Source organism: Microtus pennsylvanicus, chromosome 13 (assembly GCF_037038515.1).
Source record: "Microtus pennsylvanicus isolate mMicPen1 chromosome 13, mMicPen1.hap1, whole genome shotgun sequence".
NCBI classification, from domain to species: Eukaryota; Metazoa; Chordata; class Mammalia; order Rodentia; family Cricetidae; genus Microtus; species Microtus pennsylvanicus.
This window is the reverse complement of record NC_134591.1, coordinates 1,512,717-1,540,706: the sequence shown is the minus strand read 5'-3', so window position 1 is coordinate 1,540,706 and position 27,990 is coordinate 1,512,717. Positions and strand designations below refer to the sequence as shown.

At 41.7% G+C, this 27,990-nt stretch overlaps 1 protein-coding gene across 2 annotated transcripts; it reads right to left on the bottom strand.

Annotated features, from left to right (window-relative positions):
- Window positions 1-43: 43 nt before the first annotated feature.
- On the bottom strand, window positions 44-27,988 carry Slc31a1 (solute carrier family 31 member 1). Of its 2 annotated transcripts, none has more exons than XM_075944852.1 (5): window positions 27,846-27,988; window positions 6,396-6,573; window positions 5,908-5,980; window positions 3,928-4,096; window positions 44-3,353 (listed from the first exon to the last, which is right to left on the bottom strand). In XM_075944852.1, the coding sequence occupies exons 2-5, from the start codon at window positions 6,519-6,521 to the stop codon at window positions 3,152-3,154; spliced, it is 570 nt and encodes a 189-aa protein (XP_075800967.1). In that variant the 5' UTR covers window positions 6,522-6,573; window positions 27,846-27,988; the 3' UTR covers window positions 44-3,151. The 2 variants fall into 2 exon arrangements, with proteins under 2 accessions (XP_075800967.1, XP_075800968.1); XM_075944853.1 differs by having other exon boundaries at window positions 5,908-5,977; window positions 27,846-27,980.
- Window positions 27,989-27,990: the final 2 nt, after the last annotated feature.

Here is a 27,990-nt window from a genome sequence, read left to right as displayed (position 1 = left end):
CGGCTATTTGGAAACTACTTTGTGTAGACAGATATGCATGGACTCGCAAAATCAAGATGTTTATTTTGTTCTCTTGCGCACACAACACTTAAACCATTCCCGTTCCACCAATCCTGCTCTCTGGGAGCTCACAGTCTCGGAAACAGTCAACTTGAAATGTAGAGCCAGTGTTTAAGGCATTACGTCAAATGCAGACTTGTCATTTAGAAGACAATAAGGAAGTGGCATAAATGATATGATGTATGCCCTGCCTCACTTTCCTGATTCTAGTAAGGAACCTAGGCCCACAGTCTGAAAGAGAGTTTGGGACAACCTTACCATAGTAGTGAAACTCTGATGGATTGCTGAGGAGGTTTCACATGTGGGCAATGGGGTGTTGAGTGTTCTTCCATTTTGGATCTGTAACTCTGGAGAAAGGTAATCCTTTAACTGGCTTTATAGAAATTCTAATGGGGCGACTGCTTCTTGAAGCAAACTTAAGACCTCTACCTGGTTTTTAAATACCAACTTCTAATTGGTATGATAACTAACCACAGCATTGAATGTCTACTGCATCAGGAAACAGATTTAAAAAACTAAGCTGCCTGGGATAAAGACAGAAAGGGAAAAGTAGGCAGGTGCTAAAGAAATCCAGACATAGGAGCTGGGCATTAAAGTTCAAGAGCATATGATTTAAGCTTTACCTCTTTCTGTATTACCCACACCCTCTAGAACCTAGTCTGGGATCTCAAGTGCAGGTTTTGTAGTAGACTGCTTCTAACCTGTGAATCTCCCCTGAAGAACCATGTCAGAGTGAGGTTTCTCTTGGTTTCAGACTCATAGCACCTTGTCCTAACTGGCCTTGGTTCTTCTCACCTCACTGATAAGGTCCTGTTTCTCATAGCGTATGCTTTATTTTTAGGATTTTTGGGGTTAAACAAGGCTATGTTTAACCTGACTTATGCTAGAGAAGTGATCCATATCTGAGCTGCATCTCAGCCCCTGGAAGGTGTTTTATGGCAGCTCATCTGGAGATCTCTAGAAAGCACCAGGGTCACCACTATGTGGTTTCTGTCTTGCCCTGGGTTTATTATTCCTTGGCTTCTGAGATAACAACAGGCGATTTGCACTGTAAAGTTGGGCTCTGTCAGTACCTGTCATTCACCGTGCAAGATTGAACTAAGAGAAAAGCAAAGCTCTAAAGTTAATTTCTTAGATTTTTTTAGCCTTCATCCAGTAGGCTTATAACCCTTTCTTGGTTCAAAGCCACCAAAGTATATATTCCTTGTTCTCCAATGTTTAATTGGCACCCGTAGAGAGAAAGTACAAACTTCAGAATCACAATACTGGGCCAACAAGATAGCAGGTTTGTTTCTTCTGCTCCGAGGCACAACTGGATCTAGCACCAAAGAGGGCAGGGTATAACAGACTAGCATAGGAAGTATCACTTTGAAGAGGTAGTTTGGGGACAAGCCTGCAGACTAATGATTGTAAGAACATTCAGTGGGATTTATTGAGAAAAGGGGTTTTGGCCACTGTGATCTATGCAAGTGTGTTGTGAGCACACAAAGGACTAGAGACTTTGTATACGTGTGTGCATTCTGGCTATAGTCCACACGAGTGTGTTGTGAGCACACAAAGGACTAGAGACTTTGTATACGTGTGTGCATTCTGGCTATAGTCCACACGAGTGTGTTGTGAGCACACAAAGGACTAGAGACTTTGTATACGTGTGTGCATTCTGGCTATAGTCCACACGAGTGTGCTATGAGCACACAAAGGACTAGAGACTTTGTATACGTGTGTGCATTCTGGCTATAGTCCACACGAGTGTGCTGTGAGCACACAAAGGACTAGAGACTTTGTATACGTGTGTGCATTCTGGCTATAGTCCACACGAGTGTGTTGTGAGCACACAAAGGACTAGAGACTTTGTATACGTGTGTGCATTCTGGCTATAGTCCACACGAGTGTGCTGTGAGCACACAAAGGACTAGAGACTTTGTATACGTGTGTGCACTCTGGCTATAGTCCACACGAGTGTGTTGTGAGCACACAGAAAGTGTATCTGGAGCTAAATAAAAGTTTGTGGAATGACTAAGTATTAGCCAGCAGCATTTAGGTGTGACACATGCCCAAGACATATCACCTACCAACCAGCAGTTCAGATTCTCAAGCTGGATACCAGGTAGCCCCACCCTCTGTCCCTTCCAGGTACAACTTTGCTATTTTAATGCCAACTCAGGGCAATCCTCTAGACTGTCAGCAGAAACATCACCTAGAAACTTAGAAATGCCAAATTTGGTAGCACTAGGATTGAGGTCCACCAAGTATTGTCTTAACAAGAAGTCCTCTGGGTGACTCTGAAACATTCTAAAGTTTGAAAACCATTTGTTTCGAGGAAAACACACAATAATAGGAAAAAATTACAAACTTTTGCTTTGTTCATTTGGGACAAACCAATGTCTGAGTCAAAGGAAAATGCCAATGGTTTTATTTAACAATCTCTATTTCTATAGTCTCAAATTGATTGTTCTGTTTTTGTTTTGATTGGTAAGTTCATTTCTAATCAAAGTGTTACGTGGAAACACAGTTGATGAGAGAGCAAGAATACCTACTCCACAAACTCGTGCCTGTAGTCCCTGACCACTCTCCACACTTTACCAGTACTTTGGTTAACACATCACACCTAGAGAAAGGCACTATGTGTTCCCACTCACTGAGTTAAGCTGAGATTATTTTCTAGTATGAAACTGAAGTCCCAAGTTGGGTGAGATGTCCCTAATTACCATCAATCCTGTTTGAAGTTCAAATCCTTTTCTATCACTGACCCAGAATTCCACCACATATTATCTATTTAAAACAAAAATACACAAAACCCCAAAAACAGAAAAAAAAAAGCAGATAACCAAGTCATTAACTACGAAGCTACCTGGATTAGACAAGGCTCAGGATTATGAGGGAGAAGACATCCCGCAGGTGACTTCTCAAGAGAAATGTCAATTTCATCTTATTAGAAGAACCACTACTCAGAGACAGTCAACTAAGCCTCTATTCAGTAAGTGTGTGTGCATAGAGACAGGAGAGAGAGGGATGACTGGAGAGGGAATCATATCTTTCGGTCCCAAGATGCTCCCACAGCAATCGCTAAGGCCACACGTGGAGTCTGATGTTAATGGCAATGCTCTGTGATGTCCACTACCACTGCCTTCTTCCAGCTGAAGAGAAAGTATCCTGTCCCCGCCCCTGCTGCTACTGCAATGCATAGGTACCCATTGTAGGTCATGAAGATGAGCATGAGGAAGTAGCTGATGACCACCTGGATAATGTGCAGCACTGTCTGCAGGAGGTGGGGGAAGCTCAGCATCTGCTGCCTGGGGAGTAAACAGAGACAGCAAAGTCAGACTTGGGAGTCTGCAGGTCAAGAGAACAGCTAGCTGCAGCTGTTAGCACAGCCTTCCACTGGACTGCACCACAGCTATCCTGGAAACTCAGCGTGCATGCGTGTGTGTGCGTGTGTGTGCGTGTGTGTGTATTTGGCAAGACAGAACTTTCAATTTTCCTCAAGCTGGTCTCAAGTTCACTATGTAGCCAAGAATGGCCTTGAATTCTGATCCTCCAGCTTTCACAGTGCTGGGATTACAAGCAGACATCATGCTTGACTAGAGTTAACTCTCGACAGAAAGGAATCATTTGCATTCTGCCATTTTTTTATATCTTGACTATACATTCTTAAAATGACCTCTACTATTTAGCAAAGATTTAAAAAAAAAAATGGATTCCTTTTAACTTCTCCCAAAGTGGCAAACACTTAGAACAACATGTAAGTAAGTGCCTTTGCAACATGTAAGTAAGTCCAATAACCTAAAGTTACATGGAATCGCCAACTCAGGAAGAAGAAAAAATATGTGCTTTGTTAAGACAGCTCTCTAGAACTTTCCATCTTACCCAACAGTTTTGTGTGTCTCCATAAGGATGGTTCCGTTCGGTCCTGGGACAGGCATGGAATTGTAGCGAATGCTGACTTGAGACTTACGCAGCAGACCTTCTCTGGCGATCTTGAGTCCTTCATAAAACATTGCTAGTAAAAACACGGCTACGAAAGCTCCAGCCATCTCTAAGGAAGGAAGGAGAGGAGGAGGTAATGGTACAGTCGAAATGATCAGCCTGAGCTACACGACAAGGAACTACCTCAAAACAAACAAAATGGAAAAAGTATTAGTCTTCGTTTGTGAATAATTGGATGGTTGCCTCTTTACCCACTCAGCAGAGATAAGATGTTATCGAAAAATCACCGTCTCACTCAAGAACTTATTTCCTTTCTGATTGTAACCAAAAACATTATCTACAATTCTGAAAAAAGGAATAGCCAGCTGTTGTTTTGTTGTTGAACAGGGTTTTGTTGCGTGGCCCAGGTTGATCTTGATCTTCTGGAGAGTCTCCTGTCTCTGCCTCCTGAGCACTGGGATTACGGGTGTGTACTGCCACAGCCAGCTAAAACAACCTGTTTTAAAAAGCGCTACTCCTATATTTTGAATAGGCATATATATATATGAATGAATTGGTAAGATGAATTTATTTCTTTTTTTTCAAAGATTTATTTACTTATTATAGGCCAGTAGAGGGCACCAGATCTCATTACATGTGGTTGATGGGAATTGAACTCAGGACCTCTAGAAGAGCAGTCAGTGCTCTTAACTTCTGAGCCACCTCTCCATATTGCTTTCATTGGCTAATTAATAAAGAAAACTGCTTGGCCTGATAGGTCAGAACATAGGTAGGCGGGGAAGACAGAACAGAATGCTGGGAGGCAGAAGGCAGTGAGGCAGACACTATAGCTCTCCTCTCCAAGATGGATGTAGGCTAGAGTCTTTCCCCGGTAAGCCACCACCTCGTGGTGCTACACAGATTACGAAATATGGGTTAAAGCAAGAAGTGAGAATTAGCCAATAAGAGGCTGAAACTAATGGGCCAGGCAGCGTTTAAATGAATACAATTTGTGTGTTGTTATTTCGGGTATAAAGCTAGCTGTGTGGGAGCTGGGCGAGAACACAGCCCGCCGCTCCTTCTACATCTCCAGCCCCAGATGAATGTATTTCTACGACTATTTAAATTTAACATACTACTTGAACTAAATGCTTCTGCCACCGTCTCCAAAATCAAATTGGTTTATTTCAGAAATAAGCTTGGTACCTAAAGTAGTTTAAGTGACCATTAAGCTCATGCGATTGCATTTAAATGTAAAAGCATACCAATACATGACAGATACAAAAAGACAGGTGACAGCTACCATAAAAAGAGTGACCATGATATACCACGTATCAGAAACATGGAAACCATAGTTTGATGTAGCAGAGAAAACACTGGTTCATGTTTTCACTCTGTCATACTAGCCGTGCGATTCACTATATGAATGAAGCTTATTTATCTGTAAACAGGCGGTTGTTTTGAGGCAGTGTCTATGTAGTCTGGCTATCCTTGAATTCTCTATGTAGAGTAGGCTGGCCTTGAACTCTAAAACATCCTCCAGCCTCTCAAGTGCTGAGATTAAAGGTATTCACTACCATACCTGCCAAGACTAACAGTTTTTAACCTAGGGTTACACTGTAGTATTTGATATGCTTCTAGTCTTAAGCCTAGGACCAATAACAACTTAGCAAACAAGAAAAGGATTGTAGAAGATGTTTATCTGGCATTTTAATTATTTTTCAGTGCTCCAAAACATACATATGAATTTAAGGAAGCTTGCTGGAGGATCAGAAACAATAGCACGTATTCCATCTTCTGACTAGGGAATAGGAATCATGATGGCTATGCAGCACAACCACACTGATCTGGTAATAGGACAGAAACAGCTGCTGATTTCCAAATCTATGTCACCATCTCCCATGTGATCATTATCTTCAAAGATGACCCATGGTTACTCACCTCCAGGTGTGTTGATTACCAAACCAGAGAACAAGAGTTCCACATTCTTAAAGCCAAAGTAGAAGGTCATATTCTGCCAGAAAACCAAAACAAGTCAGTCAGAGAAGACTGAAGACCTTATTGAGAATCTTGGGCAAAGAGGCTTACAGTAACACACCTAGACAAGAAGAAATACTTGAAGCAGTGGGAAGCTTTCCTATTATGGGCACTGAGAGTTACCCCAGACCTCACCCCCATCTCATGACCTTTTCTCTTTTCTATATAAAACACAAACACCAGGACTTAATTTAGGCAAGGGTGGATTTCAAAAGAAACGATTAAAGAAATAATTGTAGAAAGTCTTGGTTCTGGTGTCACTTGGTATGTTGCCACATGAATACAGGCAGATCCCCTGACTTGCAGGGCGGGGATCTGTCTGGTTCCCTCTTTGATAATCCCCAGTGCTAATCCCATGTTTCTATTACCCAGTGTGTGGCAAGGACACTTACCATCATCATGCCGTCACCGTGGGAGTGTGAGGCTGAGGTGGTTGGGTGATGGTGAGGGGGCATGGTACTGTTGCTGTCCATGTGGGCCATCCCCATGTGGGCCATCCCCATATGGTTCATCCCCATGTGTTCAGAAGGATCCAGTTTTCCAGAAAAAGATGACAGTCAGCAGAAAAGTCTTTTAAGAAAAACAATTATATGTTAAGGACATATTTTCTTGATAAACACTTTGTCTATATAGAACTTTGCCCAGTGAACAAATGCCTTCTGAGATACAGAAGTAACTTGGACTACTAGGGATCACCTTTGAGATCGAAGGACAAAGAGTAAAAGCCTCTTCAGGGTGCAGGAAATAGATAATTTGAAATAATTTATAAGTGGGAGCCATTAACAAAATGTAACTGCTCTAAGGCTTTCTAATGATAAACATGAGTAGATAAAAAGCCACAACCTCAGATAGTCCTCCTAATTGGGATGGCCTGTGTTTAACCAGGATATTTGGATTCCACTTAGAACACAATCAGTTTTGAGCTCTGGAGAAAGGTCTGCTGTGGCCTCAGGCAAGGAATGTGCCCAGCTGTCAGACACAATTTTAGTCCCACTAGGACATCAGAGTTAAGAACACGAAAAAACAAGGTATAAAATGGATGGTCTGTATTAAGTTTAGACACTGCATACTCAGCCTGCATCTCTGCACCACGCTAATGCTGTACTGCAGAAGTCAACCTGAGTCAAGGCACAGTAGTTCCCATAGCTGCTGTGTGGGCAGGGGACTGGGAAGTTGGGACACAATGTGCACAGAGAGATATGTTCGTAAAACCTGTCTTTTTTTTTTTTTTAAGACAGGGTTTAGCCTGTCTGTGTAGCCCTGGGTGTCCTGGAGCTTACTATGTAGATCAGGCTGGCCCTGAACTCTGAGATCTGTCTTCCTCTTCTTCCTGAGTGCTGGGATTAAAGGTGTGCATCACCACTGACTGTAAAAACCTATCTTTTTTTCTAATTTGTATTTACTTTTATTTGTATGAGTGTTTTGTGTGCATGTATGAATGTGTATCACTTGTGTGCAGTGCAAGAGGAAGCCAGAAGAGGGTGTTGGATTCCTTGGAACTGGAATTACAGATGGGTATGAGCTACCATGTGGGTGCTGGGAAGAGATCCTGGGCCTTATGAGAGAACAGCAAGTTTGCTTATCCTCTGAGCCACCTGTCTAGCTCCTGAAATCTCTTTCTGTGTTCCTCAACTCCAGGATGTAGAAGAAATTCAAAATAGGAGCAGGCCTGTAATCTCAGCATCAGAAGGTTGAGGGAGAAATAGCCAGAGTCTGAGGTAAGCCTGGGCTACAAGTGAGACCCTGTCTCAAAAAAGGAAAAAGAAATTCCAATTAGGTCTCCAGGATCTTGAGTCTGAGTATGCGTCTGATGACTCAAGCTCCTATCAGGGCCAAACCCAGAGCTAAGTACGAGTAGTTCACCAGCAGATAAGGGAAGAACCTGACAAGGAGAGAAGTGTAATTAGCACCATGAAGGATGAATGCATAAACAGGGTAGCATGACATCCTAAGATGTGGAGAAGAGATGCAGCTCAACTAGGAAATTTACAGCCAGGAAAGTACATGTCTAACTCAAGAACACAAGTTTTGAAGCGACCTTTGCCTCAACGGCTACCCCATGATTCTGCGACAGTAGGCGTACATAATTCTATCCCACAGGCATAATCAAAGTTCCACGTTCAACTTCGGTAACTGTCATTCTGGACTCTGCGTTATCACTACAGAGTTGACAACCTACCTGGTCCTCTTAACACCACTGTTATGGTATGAAGATGTTGAGCAGCGGTTTTGCTCATGAAAATTTTATAATAAATACCAAATAACAACATATAAAATAGTGAACCCACAAATGCCAATGATGAGACAAAATTGGTCAGCAGTTAGCAGTTTTCCTTTAAAAAAAGAGATTATGGCCAGGTGGTGGCGGTGCAGGCCTTTAATCCCAGCGGGAGGCAGAGGCATGCTACTTTCTGTGAGTTCTAGGCTAGTCTGGCTTAGAAGAGCTAATTCCAGGACAGGCTCCAAAACTACAGAGAAACCCTGTCTTGAAAAACCAAAAATACATAAATAAATAAATAAAATTAAATAAAAAAAGAGGAGTCAGAATGACTAATACAGACATGCAAACAAAAATTATAAATTTTATTTTCTTTCATTGCAAGGCTGGAAAATAAGATTAGAAAAGCATAAAAGATAACTTCATTCCGTGTTATCGACAGGAATCCAGGTCATGGACAGGCAGGGGACATAAAGAAATGAGTCAGACCAATCTTTCTTTAGACTGAAGAGTGGAAGGGGAAGCTGAGCAGGCACACCTCAGGACGTGGTCTCTTAAAAGAGCAAAGCACAGCACCACAATCTACTCGAGCCCTACGCCCTTATTTCTTTGAACTCTGATAACACTGTTTTCAGTAATAATATTTGAGGACCTGGAGGTTTTCTTTTATTGAAGCTTTATGCACCAATTAGAGAAATCTGTGTACACATTATCAGAAACCCTTCAGACAGATCAGTGCCTTAGGAATTCAAGCGTTCAGAGCTCAAGAAAAGCTCTAAACTGTGCACCTGCCCCGCAGTGCCGTGTGTAGGCTGCGGTGCACATTCATCCACACTAGGGAAGAGAGCAGGAAGAGAACCAGCTTGTTTTTCTTGTAGTACACAATAGACTTCTGTAATGGGAACCTTCTGCAAGGCTTACCCAGTGGGGTCTGGACAGGGAGGAAATCATCAGATAAACAGTGTAGCTGAAACTCCAACCTGGTGCACCATTGTATTCACTAAGCTGCTTCTGATTGCTGTAGCATAGGGACACAGAATTTGCTTTACATGTGTGAGGGCTCTGAATGTGACCCTAACAGTGACTGGGTGAGATTAGGAAAAATCCCACAGGTCTATGTCAAACTAAAATTATATATATATACATATATATGTATATATATAATATAATTTATATTATACATATAATCATATATATCAGGAAGAACATAGAAATTATTATTTATGGAAACACAATATATAAGGGCTGCAGTTAATAGCTCGGTGACAGAGCTCTTGCCTAGCACTGCTGAGGCCCCCAGTATTAATCACCAGCACGGCAAAAACATTGTTTTATTTATTTTTTAAAAATTCTGTATCTTGGACTGGAGAGATGGCTCAGAGGTTAAGAGCATTGCCTGCTCTTCCAAAGGTCCTGAGTTCAATTCCCAGCAACCACATGGTGGCTCACAACCATCTGTAATGGGGTCTGGTGCCCTCTTCTGGCCTGCAGGCATACACACAGACAGAATATTGTATACATAATAAATAAATAAATATTTAAAAAAATTCTGTATCTTTATTTACTTTTACTGTATGAATGTTTTGCCCTGAATGTATGTTTATGTATGTATGTATGTTCACATGTGTGCGTGATCCCTGTGGAGGTCAGAAGAGAGCATCAGATCCCCTGGAACAGGACATAAAGTGGCTGTGAACCACTGTGTGGGTGCTGGGAATTGAACTTGGGTCCTCTGCAAGAGCAACCAGTGCTCTTAATCACTAAACCACCTCTCCAGGTCCCTTAAATTTTAAATCATAATATGTAAATGCCAGTCTATATTTTTTCCTGCCAACTTAGCTTTTCAGCGATATGCCATGTGTCTGGATAACCGACTGTATACGCAAAAAAAACCAACTAAACAAAAAATAACAAAAAACCCAAAACAACAAAGACAACAATAACAAAAAACCAAACCAAACCAAACACACTTAACCCACTCATTCCCTCTAGAACAGAAATTCTATTCATAGGCAGCAAAATGGTATTTGTTGGTTTTCCTCTGATAGTTTAAAGTTGACCCAAGCTCGGTTTACTCTAGAATGAAAATGGATACTGACAGAAGAAGAGTAAGTCAGAACCCAGAGGCACACAATCTGAGGGGTCTGACCTCATGCAATCCGAGCTGGCTGGCTGTTTGACTTATTCATGTCGTGCTTCCCGAACTCCACAGCAGCTTGCTCTCTAAGAACTGTTTTCTGTAATTTAGTTCCACCCTTACCACCTATTTCTAAGAACTGGGCTCAAGGTCCACAAAGCAATTGGTATACATTTTATGGAATTAAGTTCTCCATCATAAAGCAATTAGTGGAACCTGAGGGAGGGCGATGATGAGTAAGAGGCGGAACTTTAAATCTCTGCCATAAAGCACTGATTCAATGGGTTTCTGTTTGGACACACTATGAGCATATGGTAAGAACACGCTAAAACTCAACTTTCTCTTTGCTCCTTATTCTCTATCATTTCTTCAGGTTTACATGTTATTTATAAAGAAGAAATAACAAAACGTGGATAGAACAGAAAAACAAACAAAATCCTCGATTCTTAACTGATAAAATCTACTTGCAATACTGTTATGTTACTAGGCTTCTTTATAAGACAGCAGAAAGAACAGAAATACCGTACTTTTATTTATATTGATGCCATTCAGAATAAGCCAGTTCTTTAGGAGAATCCAAGGGGGCCCTACTAGAAAAACACATTGTATTAGAAAACGTAGAAGCAACTTAACAGCAGGCATGTGTTAAACTCCTAGGATGGACAATTTGGATTGTTAAGGAAATACAAAACAGTCTAAGAACTGACTTCAAAACAAAACATGGCACAGATTTTTAAGGAACCTAGTCCATATAACCACTAAGAAAGCTCTAGTCAGCTTCTCAGGAGTACCTTTAGAGATACTAACTTAAACTTGGTTCTGCTGCCCTGACGGTGAGGAAATGATCAAGCCTCACAAGATACCCTAGTCAGGACTTGATCATAATTCTAATTCTTTAGGTCCCCATAAGATTATCAGCATTGGGGCTGGAGAGTTGGCTCAGAGGTTGAGAGCGCTGGCTGCTCTTCCAGAGGTCTTGAGTTCAATTCCCAGCAACCACATGGTGGCTCACAACCATCTGTAATTTGGTCTGGCACCTTCTTCTGGTATGCAGGCAGAACACTGCACACAATAAATAAATAAATAAAGCTTAAAACAAAAAGATTATCAGCGCCCCCCAATCAGCAGAAAATAGTCTGGAAAACTATGCCCACATTCCCAAAAAAATGGATTATGGATGTTTCCCTTTGTTTAGAAGCTGGTTATTTACGGATAAAGGTCAGAAAGCTAAACAAAGGAGATTGGATTCAGAGTTCTTGTTTAAAAAAAGGGGGGGAGGTGCTGTGGGACAATGGTCTGTACCCTGTTACTTGTATTTTAAATAAACCCTGTAGTGTCTATAATGAGTAGTCCTGCTGTTTTTTCCTGTGTCCTCCTTTCCTGCATCTAAGCAGAGGTGTTTGTTGAGGAATACTTGGCTAGTGGAGAAAGACTCGCTACAGGTGTTTATACAATTTCTTTTTATTACAATTCAGTCAGTTTACCCCTAAGAACTATCAGAAAAAGGCAATTTCCCCTATATTCTCTACCAATGACTCGCCTAAAAGATTATCTCAAGGCAGGCCACAGTACAGATAGACCTGTAATCCTAGCACTTGGGAGGCAGATCACAAGTTTCAGGCCAGCCTTGAGCTACATAAGAAGATCAAGTCTCAAAAAACCAAGTCAAGTCAAGTAAAACACAATGCTTACAACATCAGACTCTGCAAATCCTAGAATCTGTAGCAAAATAAAAATGAAATTTTGGACAGAAGCTAGAATGCAATAAGAAGGCTAAATCCTGACGGCATTCTGAGCCTCAGCACTCCCTGCATTATACAATGATGGAGGAGAAACACTCCTTGCACTCACAGAAGGCAATAAGGAAGTGGTTGTACTTGGCATGCAGGTTCTCTGCATAGCAGAGGCAGATGTAATCCAGAGTCTTGGACAGGTTTTCTGGAGACTGCCTAGGCCTTTTCCAACTTCCATGTTAAGGAAAATAAAGAAGGCTTTTATTCATGAAACGATTTATGTTTCCTTTTAGACTGCTAGAACATAAAACAGACACTCAGTTTTCCTGCTTTTGGCAAAAAAAAAAAAAGATGAGAAACTCAAGGCCAAACACATTAAACCACAATAAATAAGAATTCATGTTTATGGACAAGTAACCAGTTTAGCTGTGCAAATAGTACCTTCTGATGACCTGTAAGGACTATCATATACCCTACTGGACTGACTGTTTCACACAATTGCTCTCTTAGCTTTTCATATTTTAAAAAATTCCCCAATGAACCGGTCCTGGTGGCTCAAGCCTTTAATCCCAGCAGTTGGGAGGCAGATCTTTGTAAATTGGAGGCTAACCTGGTCACATAGTGAATGCCAGAGCTATACCATGAGATCCTGTTGCAAACATTAAGAAAAGAAAACCGCAAGAGAAACAAGGTTCACTCTTTTTGCTGGTTGATAATAAAAACAAGGCCAAGGGTCACCTATAAATCCTCACCTGCTTCTCTCCACAGTGCTGGTTGGGCTGAGAGAGACGCCAGAATTGGTTAAGGATTAATTTAGTGATTTTTTTTTTGCAGACTTTCAGTGATCATTATCACGATGTTATTTTATCTTTCTTCACCATGGGTCATCTGTGGGATTCCTGAAAGCACTTTTCTTTCCGGGAAGGAAACCAGGCTGTGCCACAGTTCACATTCAGACAACAGCAGAATTCATGTGGCTGTGTTACTTATACATTAGACTCCCAGGGTGCATCAAAAGTAACCAACCACCAGACACATAAAGGAGAAAACCACTTTAAACAATTCGGCTCAAGAGTTTTTTTTTTTTTTTTTTTTTTTTGGTTTTTCGAGACAGGGTTTCTCTGTAGCTTTGGAGCCTGTCCTGGAACTCCCTTTGTAGACCAGGCTGGCCTCGAACTCACAGAGATCCACCTGCCTCTGCCTCCCAAGTGCTGGGATTACAGGCATGCGCCACCACCGCCCGGCTCAAGAGTTTTTCTTTATAAAAGTGGCCAGTAATCTAGGCAAACAAGAAATTCTGCATGGACTGACAGGTTTTTAAAATCATAAAACAGTAGCTATCAATTAGTGGCTCTTCTACCTGGATGGAGGCTCTTGGCTAGGAATATCTATGCAGCAAGAACAGTAATTCGACTTCCCTTGTCTCCAAATCTAATTCTGTCTATGGACAGCAAACCTGTGATCTGATTCTAATCCGAAAGAGAAAAAAAAATACCATTCCTGGCTATTAGCTGAAGGTCACCTTCTCATGCCATAAACGTCATCAGCCCACATCGCCCTAGTATTAAGCTGTTCAGACTGAACAAGCCAGGTAGGAAACCTGTTGGGGCAAGACAGATGCTGGGGACTGACTGCATGAGGAATTACATGAGAGAAATCACGGCAAAGTCAAACTGTTTAAAATGCTCCTGTCCAGTCCCCACACCACTTATGCATTCTGGACAAATGTGAGTGGATGGTACAACTGCCACATAAGCAACAAAACAAACAAAACTAGTTTAAACATGAGACTTGGTAATTAGTTTACTATGAAAATTGTTTTGTCCTTTAGAGGTTCATTTTTCTTAACCGTAAAAACAAGGCAGTATATTATTAGTGGAAACCTACCCACAGTAAAGGCCTCATTCTCCATTCCCGCCACTTGTATCTAGTAGGACAGAATGCTTCTAGTACTCTTACTACTGGACTGTAACTTCAGGGAGCACCATGCTTATTTACCTTTCGATTGCCTATATTTTAACACCCCGAATACAGTAATAAATTATAATAAAAATTTTCATAAATAAATTGTTTTTTTTTTTTTAGATGATCTCACCACACAACTCTGGCTGGCCTTGAACTCAGAGATCAACCTGTGTCTGGCTCCAGTGTGCTAATATTAAAGACAGCTGGCTTCCTTAAGAGTATACTTAATTTCCTCTTTATTACATTAATGAATCTGACATGTTATATAGTATCTGATATGCTTCAAAACTACTCAATAGCTTTATCTTAAGAAGAAGCAAACTGCAGCTGTACCATAAGCAAGTACCATAAGCAAGTTCGTTAGCCTTACTTCAGACCCAAGTTAATCGAGGAAAGGGACTCTGCAGGTAGGGCTGCTCATTCCTTGTTGTAGTGGTGGAACTGAACTCAGGGTCCTCTACCTTGATGGGGAACACACAAGCATACAATAGAGGAAATGAGAGAACTGTCAGATTAGATCAACTTAAATGTACCCAGTAATTTACTAAATAAATAATTGCATAGAACCTGAATAAATGTAAAAAAAAAAATCCTTTCTGGGGGCTGGAGAGGTGTCTCAGAGGTTAAGACAACTGATTGCTCTTCCAGAGGACCTGGTTCAATTCCGAGCACCCACTGGAGGTTCACAACTGTCTGTAACACAAAGATTATCCCTTACACAGACATACATGCACGCAAAACACCAATGCACATAAAAAAATCCTTTCTGAAAATCAAACATAGTATCTTTTCAGGATGGAGGAACCAAGGCACAGAGAGCCTCACTGGCGTGTTCAATGCTTACTAGAAAGATGAGGCCCCTTTGCTAGAAGCTGCACAACTAGCCCATTCTCTGGCCATCTCTGGATCTCACCATCAACAGCTCTGTTCCCACCTTTGTGCTTACATTACTCCGGGCTCCAGGCAATCATTTCTTCAGCATCAGAAGCCTACCCTTCCAATCTCTCGGGCAACACGTCCTCCCCATCTTTCAGGGTCTACCTCTAAGACTGTAAAACATCATACCTTTTCCAATAACCTAACTGGGGCTAGGTAGCAACAAACCTTAAACTGTTTTCATGACCTTTTCAATCTGCGCTAATTTCTGACAACATGCCGAGAGAACGGTGTGAGAGAAAGTACAAATGGTTAACTGGAGGCATTTCTTCAAAGTTCCTTCTTATCAACCACAAACATTTCAAACCTCTTCTGCAAACTTACTTTTGACATGCTAAGGAAAGACGCCTGGTTTCAAGCAAAAAGGACCCCCTGGAAAAACCTTAGAAGTCACAGTATGGACCTTTCTGTAAACATAGGACTTTTTAATAACTGCTCCAACGCCTGTGGAGACATGTCAGGATGTGTATTGCTCCATTCCAGAAGCATAAGTGAACTCTTCCAGCCAAGACAAATGCAGAAGTTCCACCAGGATCTGAATCATGCTATTTGATGGTGATGATGTTGGTCACAGAACCAGCAGCCCAGGTTAAACTAGTATCTCTACCACAGGTGTCTGCTGCGTCTCAAGCTGTAATTTGCTTATTTAAGGCTGCAATAGGAAGGAACTATCTTCCCCTCAACTGGCATACTGATTTATACCTGACTCCTCTCCATGTGGATGTGTTTTACTAAGACAGATCTTAGCTTACACTCCCCCAACACACACAACAAGAGTGACTGCTAGGTAGTTTGTCTTTAATATCCTGCTTTAAAGACAATGAACAACATACACGATTGAGTCCACAAGCTTGGATGTTAGTTCCAACATTGTCACACAGAATTATTTTGTGTAAAACACTTCTCAGTCTCAGGATCACTGACATTTTGAGCTGGAAATCCTTCATTACAAGCTGCCACATGTTACAGCATCTCCATCACACAGTAACAGCTAGAAAACTATGCCCACCCACAGACTCACTCTTCTCTACAAAATTCCCAGGCACCACGAGTTCAAGGCCACCCGAACCTTTATGGTAATTACAATTAGAAATTTTAGTTCTAGCTTTGATTATTTTTCTTATACATTAGGCAATTTAACCTTTCTGGTCATAGGTCCCTTAGTCAAGGGATGGAATAATTTATCTTTAGTGTCTATTCAGTTTAAAAGTTCCGAGGTGAACAGCAGTTTCAATAAAGTAAACACACACTTGTCTTCCAAATGCACTTGGAGTAACAGCTGATATGTTTTAGATGTTCTGACCTTTCAGGGTCTTTAGCATTTACTTATCAAACATACTTATATCACCTAGCACTTTCCAGTTTACTCTTTTATTTATAGTCAGCTCCTCTGAGAGGCATTTTGTCAAAGTTGAGACAGCAAGAGCCTTTGCTGCTTCTGAAGTTGAGCTGCTGACTGGTGTACAGCTCTGCCATCACTGGAACTCAGAACAAGTTATTAAAACTCTGTGAGAACAATATGAACACATAAAACTGGGATAATAACATCACAACATTATAAAAATCAAGTGTAAATGTATATATGAAAGCAACAGCTACCCTAATAACACACATAGTAAATAATAAATGCTAATTACTTTCTTCCTAATTCAGGTGGTTCTCAAAGTGCAGTCCAAAGACTACTTGGATCAGAATCACCAGTAAGGTTGCTGAAAATAAACCACAAAGCTAAGGAGACAGGATTATGAGGTCTCATCAGCTTGGTCTACATGATAAATTCAAGGTCAACCTGGTCTACCAAGTGAGACTTTGTCTCAAAAAAAAAAAAAGTTATCTATTCACTTTGAGTGTTACGGTTTTATAGACAAAGTGATATTTTGGGGGGGACTGAAAGGATACATGTTTGATATACCCCTATTCTGTTCCTACTATGTGTACTTCCCTCCACAGTCAACAAAACAATGTTCCAAATTTCAACTCTAACACCAAGAAACACATTGGAAACCAGAGATATGTGCATGCATTTATTGCAACACATGCACACTCCCACACACTTCCTCAGGAGAACTGCCAGTCTCAGTGACATACAAGGGATGAGGCACTGAAATGTGTGAGACATTTGTGCAGAGAAGAGGGAAGGCGAGGACCTGCAAGGGGAGCAGAGACCGATCATACCCTACCCCCAATCATTACCCTCTGCCCCAGGCGCCATAGAAAATCAACAGAAAGCAGAAGGTTCTGGCTTAAAGCTGTAAGAACACACAGCAAATTTCAGCAATGGCCTGGGCACCTAGCAGCAGAATGAAGGTAGGGGGAAGGAGAAAGAGAAAATTACAGTTTATGTTTAAGTAGAAGGAAAACACCAGATGTGGCGACATGCATGCCTCTGAGCCTGAGATTCCAGAGGCAGAAGCAGGAGGACCAAAAGTTCAAAGTCCCTCAGCTACATAAGTAATTCAAGGCCAGCCTGGCCACAAGAGACACTGACTCAAAAAAAAAAAAGTTAGTAGCAGCTGGCAATTTTGACCTGCTTTATGGTTTCTAACCTCAAAACTATGAAGGTGCCACACCGTTCAGAAAGTTACCAGACATACCCCATCTGAGAGGAGGGTAAAGCACAGTACTCTTTTTAATCTCAATCCCTCTGTGGATTGCTATAAAAAGGGAATCTCTTGACTCCTATGTGTAAGGCAAGTGTGACTGAGACATGGTCCCCTTTCTTTCTTTTTTTTTTGAGACAGGGTTTCTCTGTGTAGCTTTGGATCCTGTTCTGGCACTCACTCTGTAAACTAGGCTGACTTCAAATGCACAGAGATCCACCTGCCTCTGCCTTCCGAGTGTTAGGATTAAAGGTGTGCACCACCACCGCCTGGTTTCCTTTTTCTAAATTTATAATATATTTACCTTGTAAATCAGCTCTTAAATAATGCCATACTGAAAAGCGTTAGAAAATGTGCAGGACTGTGATTCAGTAGCCTCAGTGCAGTCTGTAATGCCCAGCAGAAACCCCATTCATAGGAAGAGGACATGTGCTAAACCCTCTTATGCAATACTAGTGGCTCCTAGTTTTACCTTATCAGCTCATAATTCTATCCAAGGCGTCTCCAGAGCTACCTCACTCATCAAATAAAAAAAGAAAAATCATTCTTAGCAACCACTTAAAGACGTCATCAAAATGAGACATGGCTAATCTAGACAATTAGTCTTCCTTTGGGAAGCTTAAGTACATCTGTTTATCTGTCTTCTGTGCACTTCTTTTCTTAATCTTCAAACTTGAGCCTATATTAAAGTAACCTTAATGTCCCTAAAGGTTTCAGAGACTTCCTCAGGCCACTGCGGATGGCCGTGGAGAGCTGTGCCTGTCACCTCACAACTGATAAAGTTACCTGTACAAGGTCTCCACTCAAGATTTTATCTCTAAATAACAGAAGTTAAGATGTTTCAAAACTGTTTTTTTCTTTCTTTCACTGTGCATTGTCAATTAACACCCTGCAAATTATAAGTCCGTCTTCAGTTATCAGTCCCAACACCTTGAAACAAGCTTCAAAATATTTATCCTAAAGGCAAATATATGAACTGTTACATGTATAAAGAAAGCTATGCACTACAGGACTGTATCTGTAATGCCAACACACTGAAAATATAACCCAAGTTCACTGAGTAAATTAGTTATATTTCCAGAAAATGAAATACTTTATAGCCATTTAAGAGTAAGAAATGTCTGTCCACCTTTATAGAATGATCTTCCAGATATATTATGAAATAATATATGGCAGGGGGAGCAGAGCACACTGTATGATATAATCTATAAAAAATTTTAAAGGGAAAAAGTATATACACATAGTTTACAATTTTAAAATTAATGATCAGGTTCAATCCCTTTAGTTTCCAGTAGGGAAACCAATGTACATGTTATTAGAGAACGACATTAACCATTTGCTTCTGCAAAGGACTCTCTGTAAGACTCAGCCTTCCCGTTTCCCCAGATGGTTTGCTGGGAAGTGTAAGCAGGAGGGACTTTTGAGCCGCATGTACCCTGTCTGGGCAGTAAACAGTGGGAGACTCTTTTTCGTTAGCCCACTCTCCCCTTTCCACATGAAGAAGATCAAGTATAAAGCTACATTCTTCACAGAGGCCTAAAAGCTTTATTTGCTTTGTTCCCCATAGCACAACTCAAATATGATCCAACAAACAAACGGAAAAGTCCCTTTAGTTATGCAACAGCAGAAGGCCCAAGTCCACTGAGGAGCGATCTCCTGGGCACTGCACTCCACTTTCCTGCTACCACTCGCTGCTGGCTAAGTCACATCCTGGAATCAAGGAGATACACTCTCTTTATGCTCTTAGTGCTCCACTGTATCTGGGTGCAGTTTCAGAACTATTTCAAGCATAATTTGTGTAAAGATTTCAGCTTTATGTACAGTATCTGAGTGGAGCCAAGGACTGCACTATCTGCACAGATGGAAGTTTGTCACAGACTAGCTACTCAGAGAGTAAAGGCGCTTGCTGAGCAAAGCTGGACCCAAGGAAAGGTGGAAGGGAAGAACTGACCCCACAAAGTTGTCCTCTAACCTCTCCACACCTGTGTACAAAAGTAATACATAGTTCAGCTGGCCTTGAACTTCCTGGTCTTCCTGCCTCACTTCCCAAAGTAGATAGCCTGTTGCCATTTGATTTAAAGAATCCCAGCTACTCATACACACATAGGGAAAAGATTCCTTTGGCTACTTGCTGTAGTCAAAGACTGACTGTACTTGCTACAATCCAAAGTCTTTTATTGTTTGAATTTTTCTATAGTTGCAGAGGATTTCAACTGTCCAGGCTATAACGCTGATGTGCCCAGAATGTGATATGACACAGAAATTACAAAATAGTTGAGTTGTTCTTTTTTTTTTTAAATAGAAAACTGCAATTAAATATACTATGCAATAGGAATTTATATTCCATTGAACCACTAATTAACAAAAGATGATTTTATCAGAGTGCATAAGGGAGTGATAGAGGAGGGTCACCTGTCTATGTGTTACTTTCATTGGTTAATAAAGAAACTGCCTTGGCCCTTTGATAGGACAGAAAATTAGGCAGGCGGAGTAAACAGAACAGAATGCTGGGAAGAAGGCAATGAGGCAGACGCCTCAGGCACACACAATGAAGCTCCGGCCCAAGATGGACGTAGGTTAGAATCTTCCCGGTAAGCCACCACCTCCTGGTGCTACACACATTAAGAGAAATGGGTTAACCAAGATGTGAAAATTAGCCAGTATGAGGCTAGAGCTAATGGGCCAGGCAGTGTTTAAATGAATACGCTTTGTGTGTTGTTATTTCGGGTGTAAAGCTAACCATGTGGGAGCCAGGCAGGACGAAACGCAGGCCTACCCGCCTCATCACTACAAATGGCACCCAATGTGTGGCTTGAACCCACGACCCTGGGATTAAGAGTCTCATGTTCTACCGACTGAGCTAGCCAGGCTCACTCTGTTCCCATTACAAGGGAGTACAATTGAAAACAAGAAAATTGCTCCTGGGTGTAATGATGGTTCAGACCTTTAATCCCAACACTCAAGAGGCAAAGGCAGGTGAATCTCTGTGAGTTCAAGACTAACTTGGTCAATATAGTAAGAAGTTGTTGCAAAACAAATGCACAACAAACCCTCAAAACTTTGAGTTGTGTGAAAGGCGGACAGCAGCTTCGTGGTATACAAGTGGCCTCCAAGCAACAGGTGCTGAGCTATGACCGGGAAGAGTGGTACTCTAGACCTGAGCCCAGGCACCTGCTAGTTGTGTGAACCTGAGGAACTTGTTCACTCACTCAACATTTCTAAAAAATTTTATTTTTTATTTTACATGTATGAGGTCAGAAGAGGGTATCAAATCCCCCAGAACAGTGGTTCTGGAGACCCCTGGGGGGTGTCAAATGACCCTTTACAGGGGTTGCTTATCAAATATCCTGCATATCACATATTTACATTATAATTCATAGCAGTAGCAAAATTAGAGTTATGAAGTAGCAATGAAATAATTCTATGGTTGGGATCACCACAACATAAGGAACTGTACTAAAGGGCCGCAGCATCAGGAAAGCTGAGGACCACTGCTCTAGAACTAGAGTTACAGGCAGTTGTAAGCTGCCATGTGGTGCAGGGAAGCAAACCCAGGTCCCCCCAAGAGCAGCCAGTGCTCTTAATCATGGGCCCTTCTCTCCAGCCACAGAACTTTTAGCATTTTAGACATTTTAGATTTATGGGTACGAATGTTTCGCCTACATGTATTATATGTACCATGTATATATGTACCATGTGCCTACCTGATATCCATGTAAGTCAAGAGAGGGCATCAGATTCCCTGGAATTGGAGTTACACATGGTTGTTAGCCACCATGTAGGTGCTGGAAATTGAACCCAGGTCCTCCGCAAGAGTAACAAGTGCTTTAACCACTGAGCTACCTCTCCAGACGCCATTCAATACTTCTTGCTCATGCACTTAATGAAGGTACCATGATGAAGCCCTACCCCAAAGACAGTAGAAGAAACATGTGACTAACTACAACATATTTGAGATGTTTGAGTTACAGATAAAGATTGCGTGGGAACTGATAAAAAGCTCACAAAGGCTGGGCATAGTAGCACACAACTTAAATCCTAGCATTTCGGAGGTAGAGGCAGACCCTTCTCTGAGCTCTAGGTCAGCCTGGTCTGCATGGTGAGACCTTGTCTTAAAAAAGAAAACAAACAAACAAAAAACTAAAGAGAGAAAAAGCTAAGTGACAATGGAGTAGAGATTATGGGTACACAGTCAATAGCAGTCCCCTTCACTTTGTAAACCAAGTAACTACATTCTAATACTCGGAACTACTGGCCAGTTATTAATATATAGTTCTCCAACATATGTACTTATTTAGGGAAGAACTCAACAAGGCTAAAAAGGTCCATTAATGTGTCACTGGCTGCTAAAGTTTTACTGTCAAACCATTTTTTTAATTTACTTTTGAATGCAGACTTCCAAGTCATGCTGTATTGCATAATGTCCTCAGCCTACAAAAGCAGGTTATATACAAACCCCTAGGGTCATTGTGTAAAGGAAAAGAGGTAGGGTGGATCCTTCTCAACCTCTTCCTTCTCCACAGGGTTTGCATTCCTAAGGATGGGCCCCTCCTCTGCTTGGGGGGAATGTTACCTAAATCATAAAATGATACAACCCAAAGCCATGGAACTTCAAAAGCATTTTCTTCCCAGTACCTACTATAAGATGTGTGTATATGTGTGTGTATGATAAACAGCACACTGTAATAAGTATAAGACTTTTGACATAGCTAGTTACAAAGGCCAGCTTTTTTAAAAAAACAGCTTTGTTGTGCTAAGAGCTAAATGTGGGAGTGAGTATAGGCATGAGCAACTTCCTTCGCCTCCATCCCTGCCCCCAACCATGCTTGTCTGGCAAACTTTAAAAGGCAGTGTTTTCTGGATGATTTATCTGACATCAGTTGAACTCTTGACAATATAAGCGTTTCATTTTTCTGTGATAACTGTGTCTGTCATCTTTTCCCTGTCTTGGTACTGGCACATAAAGACTTAACAATAGAGTCAAGTTAGAAACAAGAAGGGAAGGTATGACCTAAAGGGCAGAAACATTTGACAGACAGACAGACAGACAGACAGACAGACAGACAGACAGACACACACACACACACACACACACACAGTCACTGGTCTCAAGCTTGTTATCTGCTTGCCTTCTCTGATCTTGAACTCGCTCTCGCCTCGCCCACCCTCCCAGCTAACCATGGACCTCTACACTAGAGAGGTAGCTTCACAACAGTCATTTCACTTTATGTACAGCCTGGAACCTTTGTTTTCTTCAACCTGAAATTTAGATTGTAATCCAAAGAGAAACTGGATTGAAGTGGAGTTTACCATGCTTTACCTCAGCCAATCTGCATAATCCCACATTCTAGGGATTACATTTTTCCTCTAGAAACTCCTGAACTAACTGGATTTTTAAATGTTGACGACCTCATGCCATGGCAGAAGAGCGAGGTGGATCTCTGATGTGGAGGCAATCCTGGTCTGTATAGCTCCAGAATAGTTGGGGATACACAGTGAGACCCTGTCTAAAAATCAAACAAACCAAGCATACTCATTTAGAGTATAAATAATTTCATGCTGATCTAATTAGAAACTTGTCATCTTGAACTCAAATATGGCTTTGGGTTTCTTTTACATATTTTTAAAAATTCTCTGAGTATATTATTAACCTTAAAACTCTCAGAAAAGAATCCTAAAAAACCCCTGAATAATTGACTTAGGAGGAAGAGATTTATCAATGTGGCTACACCAGGAAGAGGGAAAAAAAAGTACTGGCCCTCCCCCTACAGTCCACCTTCAGGATTCTGAAGTGAAGGTACAGTTTCAGGGAGGCCTACCTAACAGTCCCAGGCAAGGTGTGGCTCTACACAGCACTGAGTCTTCTAGAAGTCTTCTAGACAGGTTTAAATCTCTTTCCAGGAGAAAGGGTTCTTCTCTGGCTGGCCCTGGCTTTAGACTCCTTTTCTCTTAGCACGAGACCCAGGGACCACTGCTGTGGGACCTATCCCTGCTAGGTTGGGTACACCAACACTAATTGAGCACTTACTATCTGTAAGTATTCTTCTAGCACTGTGTGCCTTATGTGAATTAACTCATATTACCTTCAGAAGAACTTAGAAAATGGGTACTATTGTTACCCCTATTTTACAGAAGAAAAAACTCAGCAACTTGTCAAAGGCCTATACAAGTAAGTGAAGAAATCTGACCCCAAAGCTTAAGTGTATGACTTCTACTCTACAGAACCATTCTAGTGGTTGTGTCTATGAAAATGAAGTCGAATGCTTTGGCTAGACTAGGTAAGAGACAGTCACACAGATGCCCACAACCCATTGTTAGATGCAGGAATCAACTCTAAAGGTTGGCAGAAAATTTCATAAATATCTAGAAAAATTTTGTAGTCAGACTGCTTTGTGAATGGCTTTTAAGCAGTTATTGTATGTTGAAGAAAGCAGCCATACATGATTCAGGCCAGGGGTTGATAAGCTTTCTATAAAGGACCAATTACTAAACATTTAAACACTGTGGCTCATGTCGTTTTCACTGCAGATACTCAACTCTACCTTGTAGAATGAAAGTAGCCCTAGATAATATGTAAATGAATGAGCACGGCTGTGTTGCAACAGAACTATGAAACAGGCAGCTGAGGTAAGATTTGCCTGTAGTCCGTAGATCTCTGAGAACCATACTCCAAGAAAAAAATTGAGGTTTTAGGTTAAAAACAACAAAGCCTACAGAGGATATTTGTGCTTAAAGCTGAAATAGGACGGTACACTGTATATGATTCCCTACTTTAGTTAACCCTAACATACTTTAGTTAGCCACAGCCCTCAGTGTAGCAGGTAAAGGACAACTCTTGTCTTGTAAAATTTTGAAAGCCCCCTGCAGGCTGATGATCCGTAGCCTAGAGGTAGAAGCTTGCCCAGCTTGTGCAAAATCCTGGCTGCAATCCCCAGTGCCATGGAGACATGTGCCTGCCTGTGTTTGCCAAAGCTGCTCCTTCAACCTGGAAAACCTGACCTCCTCCCAGCATCCTTTTGGCATTCTATTCATCTTCAAAGCCCTCTATGTAACCCTACAATTTCAGTAGTTCAGGAATCTAAAAAGGAAAAAAATTAATCCCCAGAATGTGAGGTTATGCAGATTGGCTGAGGTTTAAGGCATGGTAAACACTGTTTAGGGCACTGGTATTAATCTTAAAAACTTCAATCCAGAAACTGGGTGGTGCTAGCACATGCCCTTAATCCCAGCACTCGGGAGGTGGAGGCAGGTGGATCTCTGTGAGTTTGAGACCAGCCTGTTCTACAGGAGAGTTCCAGGACAGGCTCCAAAGCAACATAGAGACACCCTGTCTCAGGGGGGAAAAAAAAAAGAACCTTCAGTCCAGTTTCCTTTTGGATTATGATGAAGAGAAGATAGAATCTCTTCCTACTTTGATATTCTACAATAATTTCTTAGAGGTTCATTTTCAATTGACACAAAGTTTTACACACAGTAGATTCTGAGGTAGTATTTCTCCAATTGTATTATATATTCTGTTTTTAGTGACTTGAGTGAATAGAATACTATATACAGTTTAAATCTACATTCAATTCATATCTCTATACTACCAGAAGATAGTAATATGAACTTGCCTAATAAAAAAGTTGTCATTTTTTGCAAATTTGATTTGAAAGAAATTATTAAATTTGCTGCTTCCTAGTTAATATTCAGGAAATCTCTCTCACACTTTCTGTATGGATGTACAATTTTCATTATGTAACCCTGGCTGACCTGGAACTCATTATATGGACTAGGCTGGCCTCTAATTCTCAAGATCCACCTACCTCTGCTTTCCAAGTGTTAGGATTAAAGAGGTGTGCCACCGCACTTGATGATCAATACATTTTCTACACATTCAGAGTTGTATGGTTAAGAAACAGAACAAACACACTCAACTGGAACCTGAGCTCAGGGCGGTATTTATTACTTATCTCTGCACTCCCGGTTCTCAGCAGACATGTCTACATCTGATCTGTCGCTTTTTAAAGGTGTTTGGGGAACCTGGCTCAAACTCTGAAGTGTTACAAAGGCTGGGGCAGGAACTCAGGTTTCCTGACTCTGGATATCCTAATCCAGGAAGACCAGCTTTGCAGAAGCACCAGATCCTACATTTCCAATTCTAAGCTGAAAGGAAGACTCATTTCTACCTTTCTCTTCCTCAAGTTAGGAATGGAATTCAAGATCAGATACTATGCCTGCCTACTGTGTCCAATAACAAAACAGGCCAGTTTTAGGGTTACTAAAAATCTAAGAAAGGCCATTTAAAACACCCATGAGAAAAAAAAAAAACTCCTCCACCCAAGAATGCAAGAAAAGAGGTCAGACGTTCTCTTAGGAAGACTTCAGTGAGAGTTCGAGGCCAGTCTGGTCTACATATTGAGTTTCAGGGAAGCTAGGGCTACTACATAAATAGACGATTTCAAAAAATAAAAACACCACCACCAACAACAAAAAGCCAAACACCAACCAACCAAACAAACAAAAAACCATGCTGGGTGTATACCCAGCAATGAGGCAGGCAGATCTCTGAGTTCCAGTCCAGCCTGATCTACAGAGTGAGTTCCAGGACAGCTGGGGCTACATAGAGAAACTTTGTCTCAAACAAAGCAAAACAACAAAATGCCAAACAAAACAATCCAAAAAAACTAAGAGAGAGAGAGAGAGAGAGAGAGAGAGGAGAGGGAGAAAGAGAGAGTTAGAACCTATCCATTCACACACACACACACACACACACACACACACACACACACCGCAACACCCACTCAAGTTCACAATTTAAACAGAGCTATTGCTCTAGGCCTAATGCATATTTCAGTTATCATTGCTCTAACAGTCAGACTTCACTGCTTGAACCGTCTTAATCTGTAAAATAAACACAGGAGCAGACCAACAGCCTTATCTGAAGATAAACACGAATAATTTACTTACAAAAATTGTAAGTAATGTATAATATTTCTAGTTATTTTATCCCCCTTCCCCCTCCTCCCCGGGAGTTTTAGACAATAGTACAGTCATCTTCAATGAACAAAAGAGACCAAGCAACCCAGACAGTTCACAGCCAGTACAGCATTTTTATCTTTCTGGAAGCTACCTATAAAAAGACAGGAGCCATCGCTGGCTCTTTGGGTCGGGGGGGGGTATGAATAAATTAAGGAACCAGGGAACAAGGATAAATTCTGTTAATTAATCTAATAAAAAAATTAAATGAGAACCCACTGTGGTCAAGAAGACTTACAACTTAGTAGTTCAAAAACTATAATAAAGAGGGAAGTGCCAGGAGGTACAAAGTTCTCTGGGAGGGAGCTACCCATCCCTTCATCATCCTACCACTAACGCATTCCGGTAAGGGACACTTAGAGGAACAACCTGACTGAGAAGATGACATTGTGGAAATGGACGCTACAATGGGACACACTATCTGCGTATCCACAGCGTGGCTCACCAGGTCTGGTTCATGATCGTTCAAAAATGATATCGGGTTCACCAAAGAAATACAGAACACAGAACACACACACACACACACACACACACACACACACACACACACACACACACACACACACACACACACACACACACACACGGTGAAGACTAGAGGCAGAGGAGTCAGCAACAAGTAACACTGACTTAAAACCTTGGCAGCAAAACTCAGCCCAGCAAGTGTGAGCTGATGATTTTCTACTTTCAAAGTCCCATCATCCACCCTCCCGAATGTCTCAGCTCTTCTGAACCTCTCCTATCTGGATTTTAGAATCGGGGTCCTTCCCCAAGACGTATGCCACACAGTCAAGTTAAGGGCCAGGGCTGTCCTTCACTCGTCAGCTCTCTAAACCCTGATACAAAGGATCAGGTTTTCGCTTTACTCTGCGTGACCTCGGACTAGTCACCCAAGCGGTTAGTTTTCTTGCTTGCAAATTCGTTGATTACGAAGAGACCCGGATAGGACTCGATGATCGCTGAGATTTAAAACCTTGGCAAGCCGCACATGGAAGCAGTGGACACACGGTCCTTTGCGTAAATGGGGAAAACTGAGGTCCCGAGCATCCTGCCTAAGGGCATAACAGCATTACGCTGTAGGGGCAGGGCCACCGCACCGCTCAGATCCCCGGACTTGTAGTTACGGGCTCTTTCTCGGTCCACACAGCCTAGAGGAGCGGCGGGGGGTCCTGGGTCGGGAGGGAAAAGGACGGCGAACACGCTGGGACTGGGAAAGGGAGGAGAGAATGCCTTACCTTTCCAGGACGAGCTCCGCCGCCCGAGCCTTCCTCTCGGAACTGGATCCCCTCACCCGGTCTGGACTTCTCCCAAGCCCCCGCCACTACTGCGCGGCTCGACGTGTCCCACGACCGCAGCAGAGGCCACCGATTCCCGCCCTGG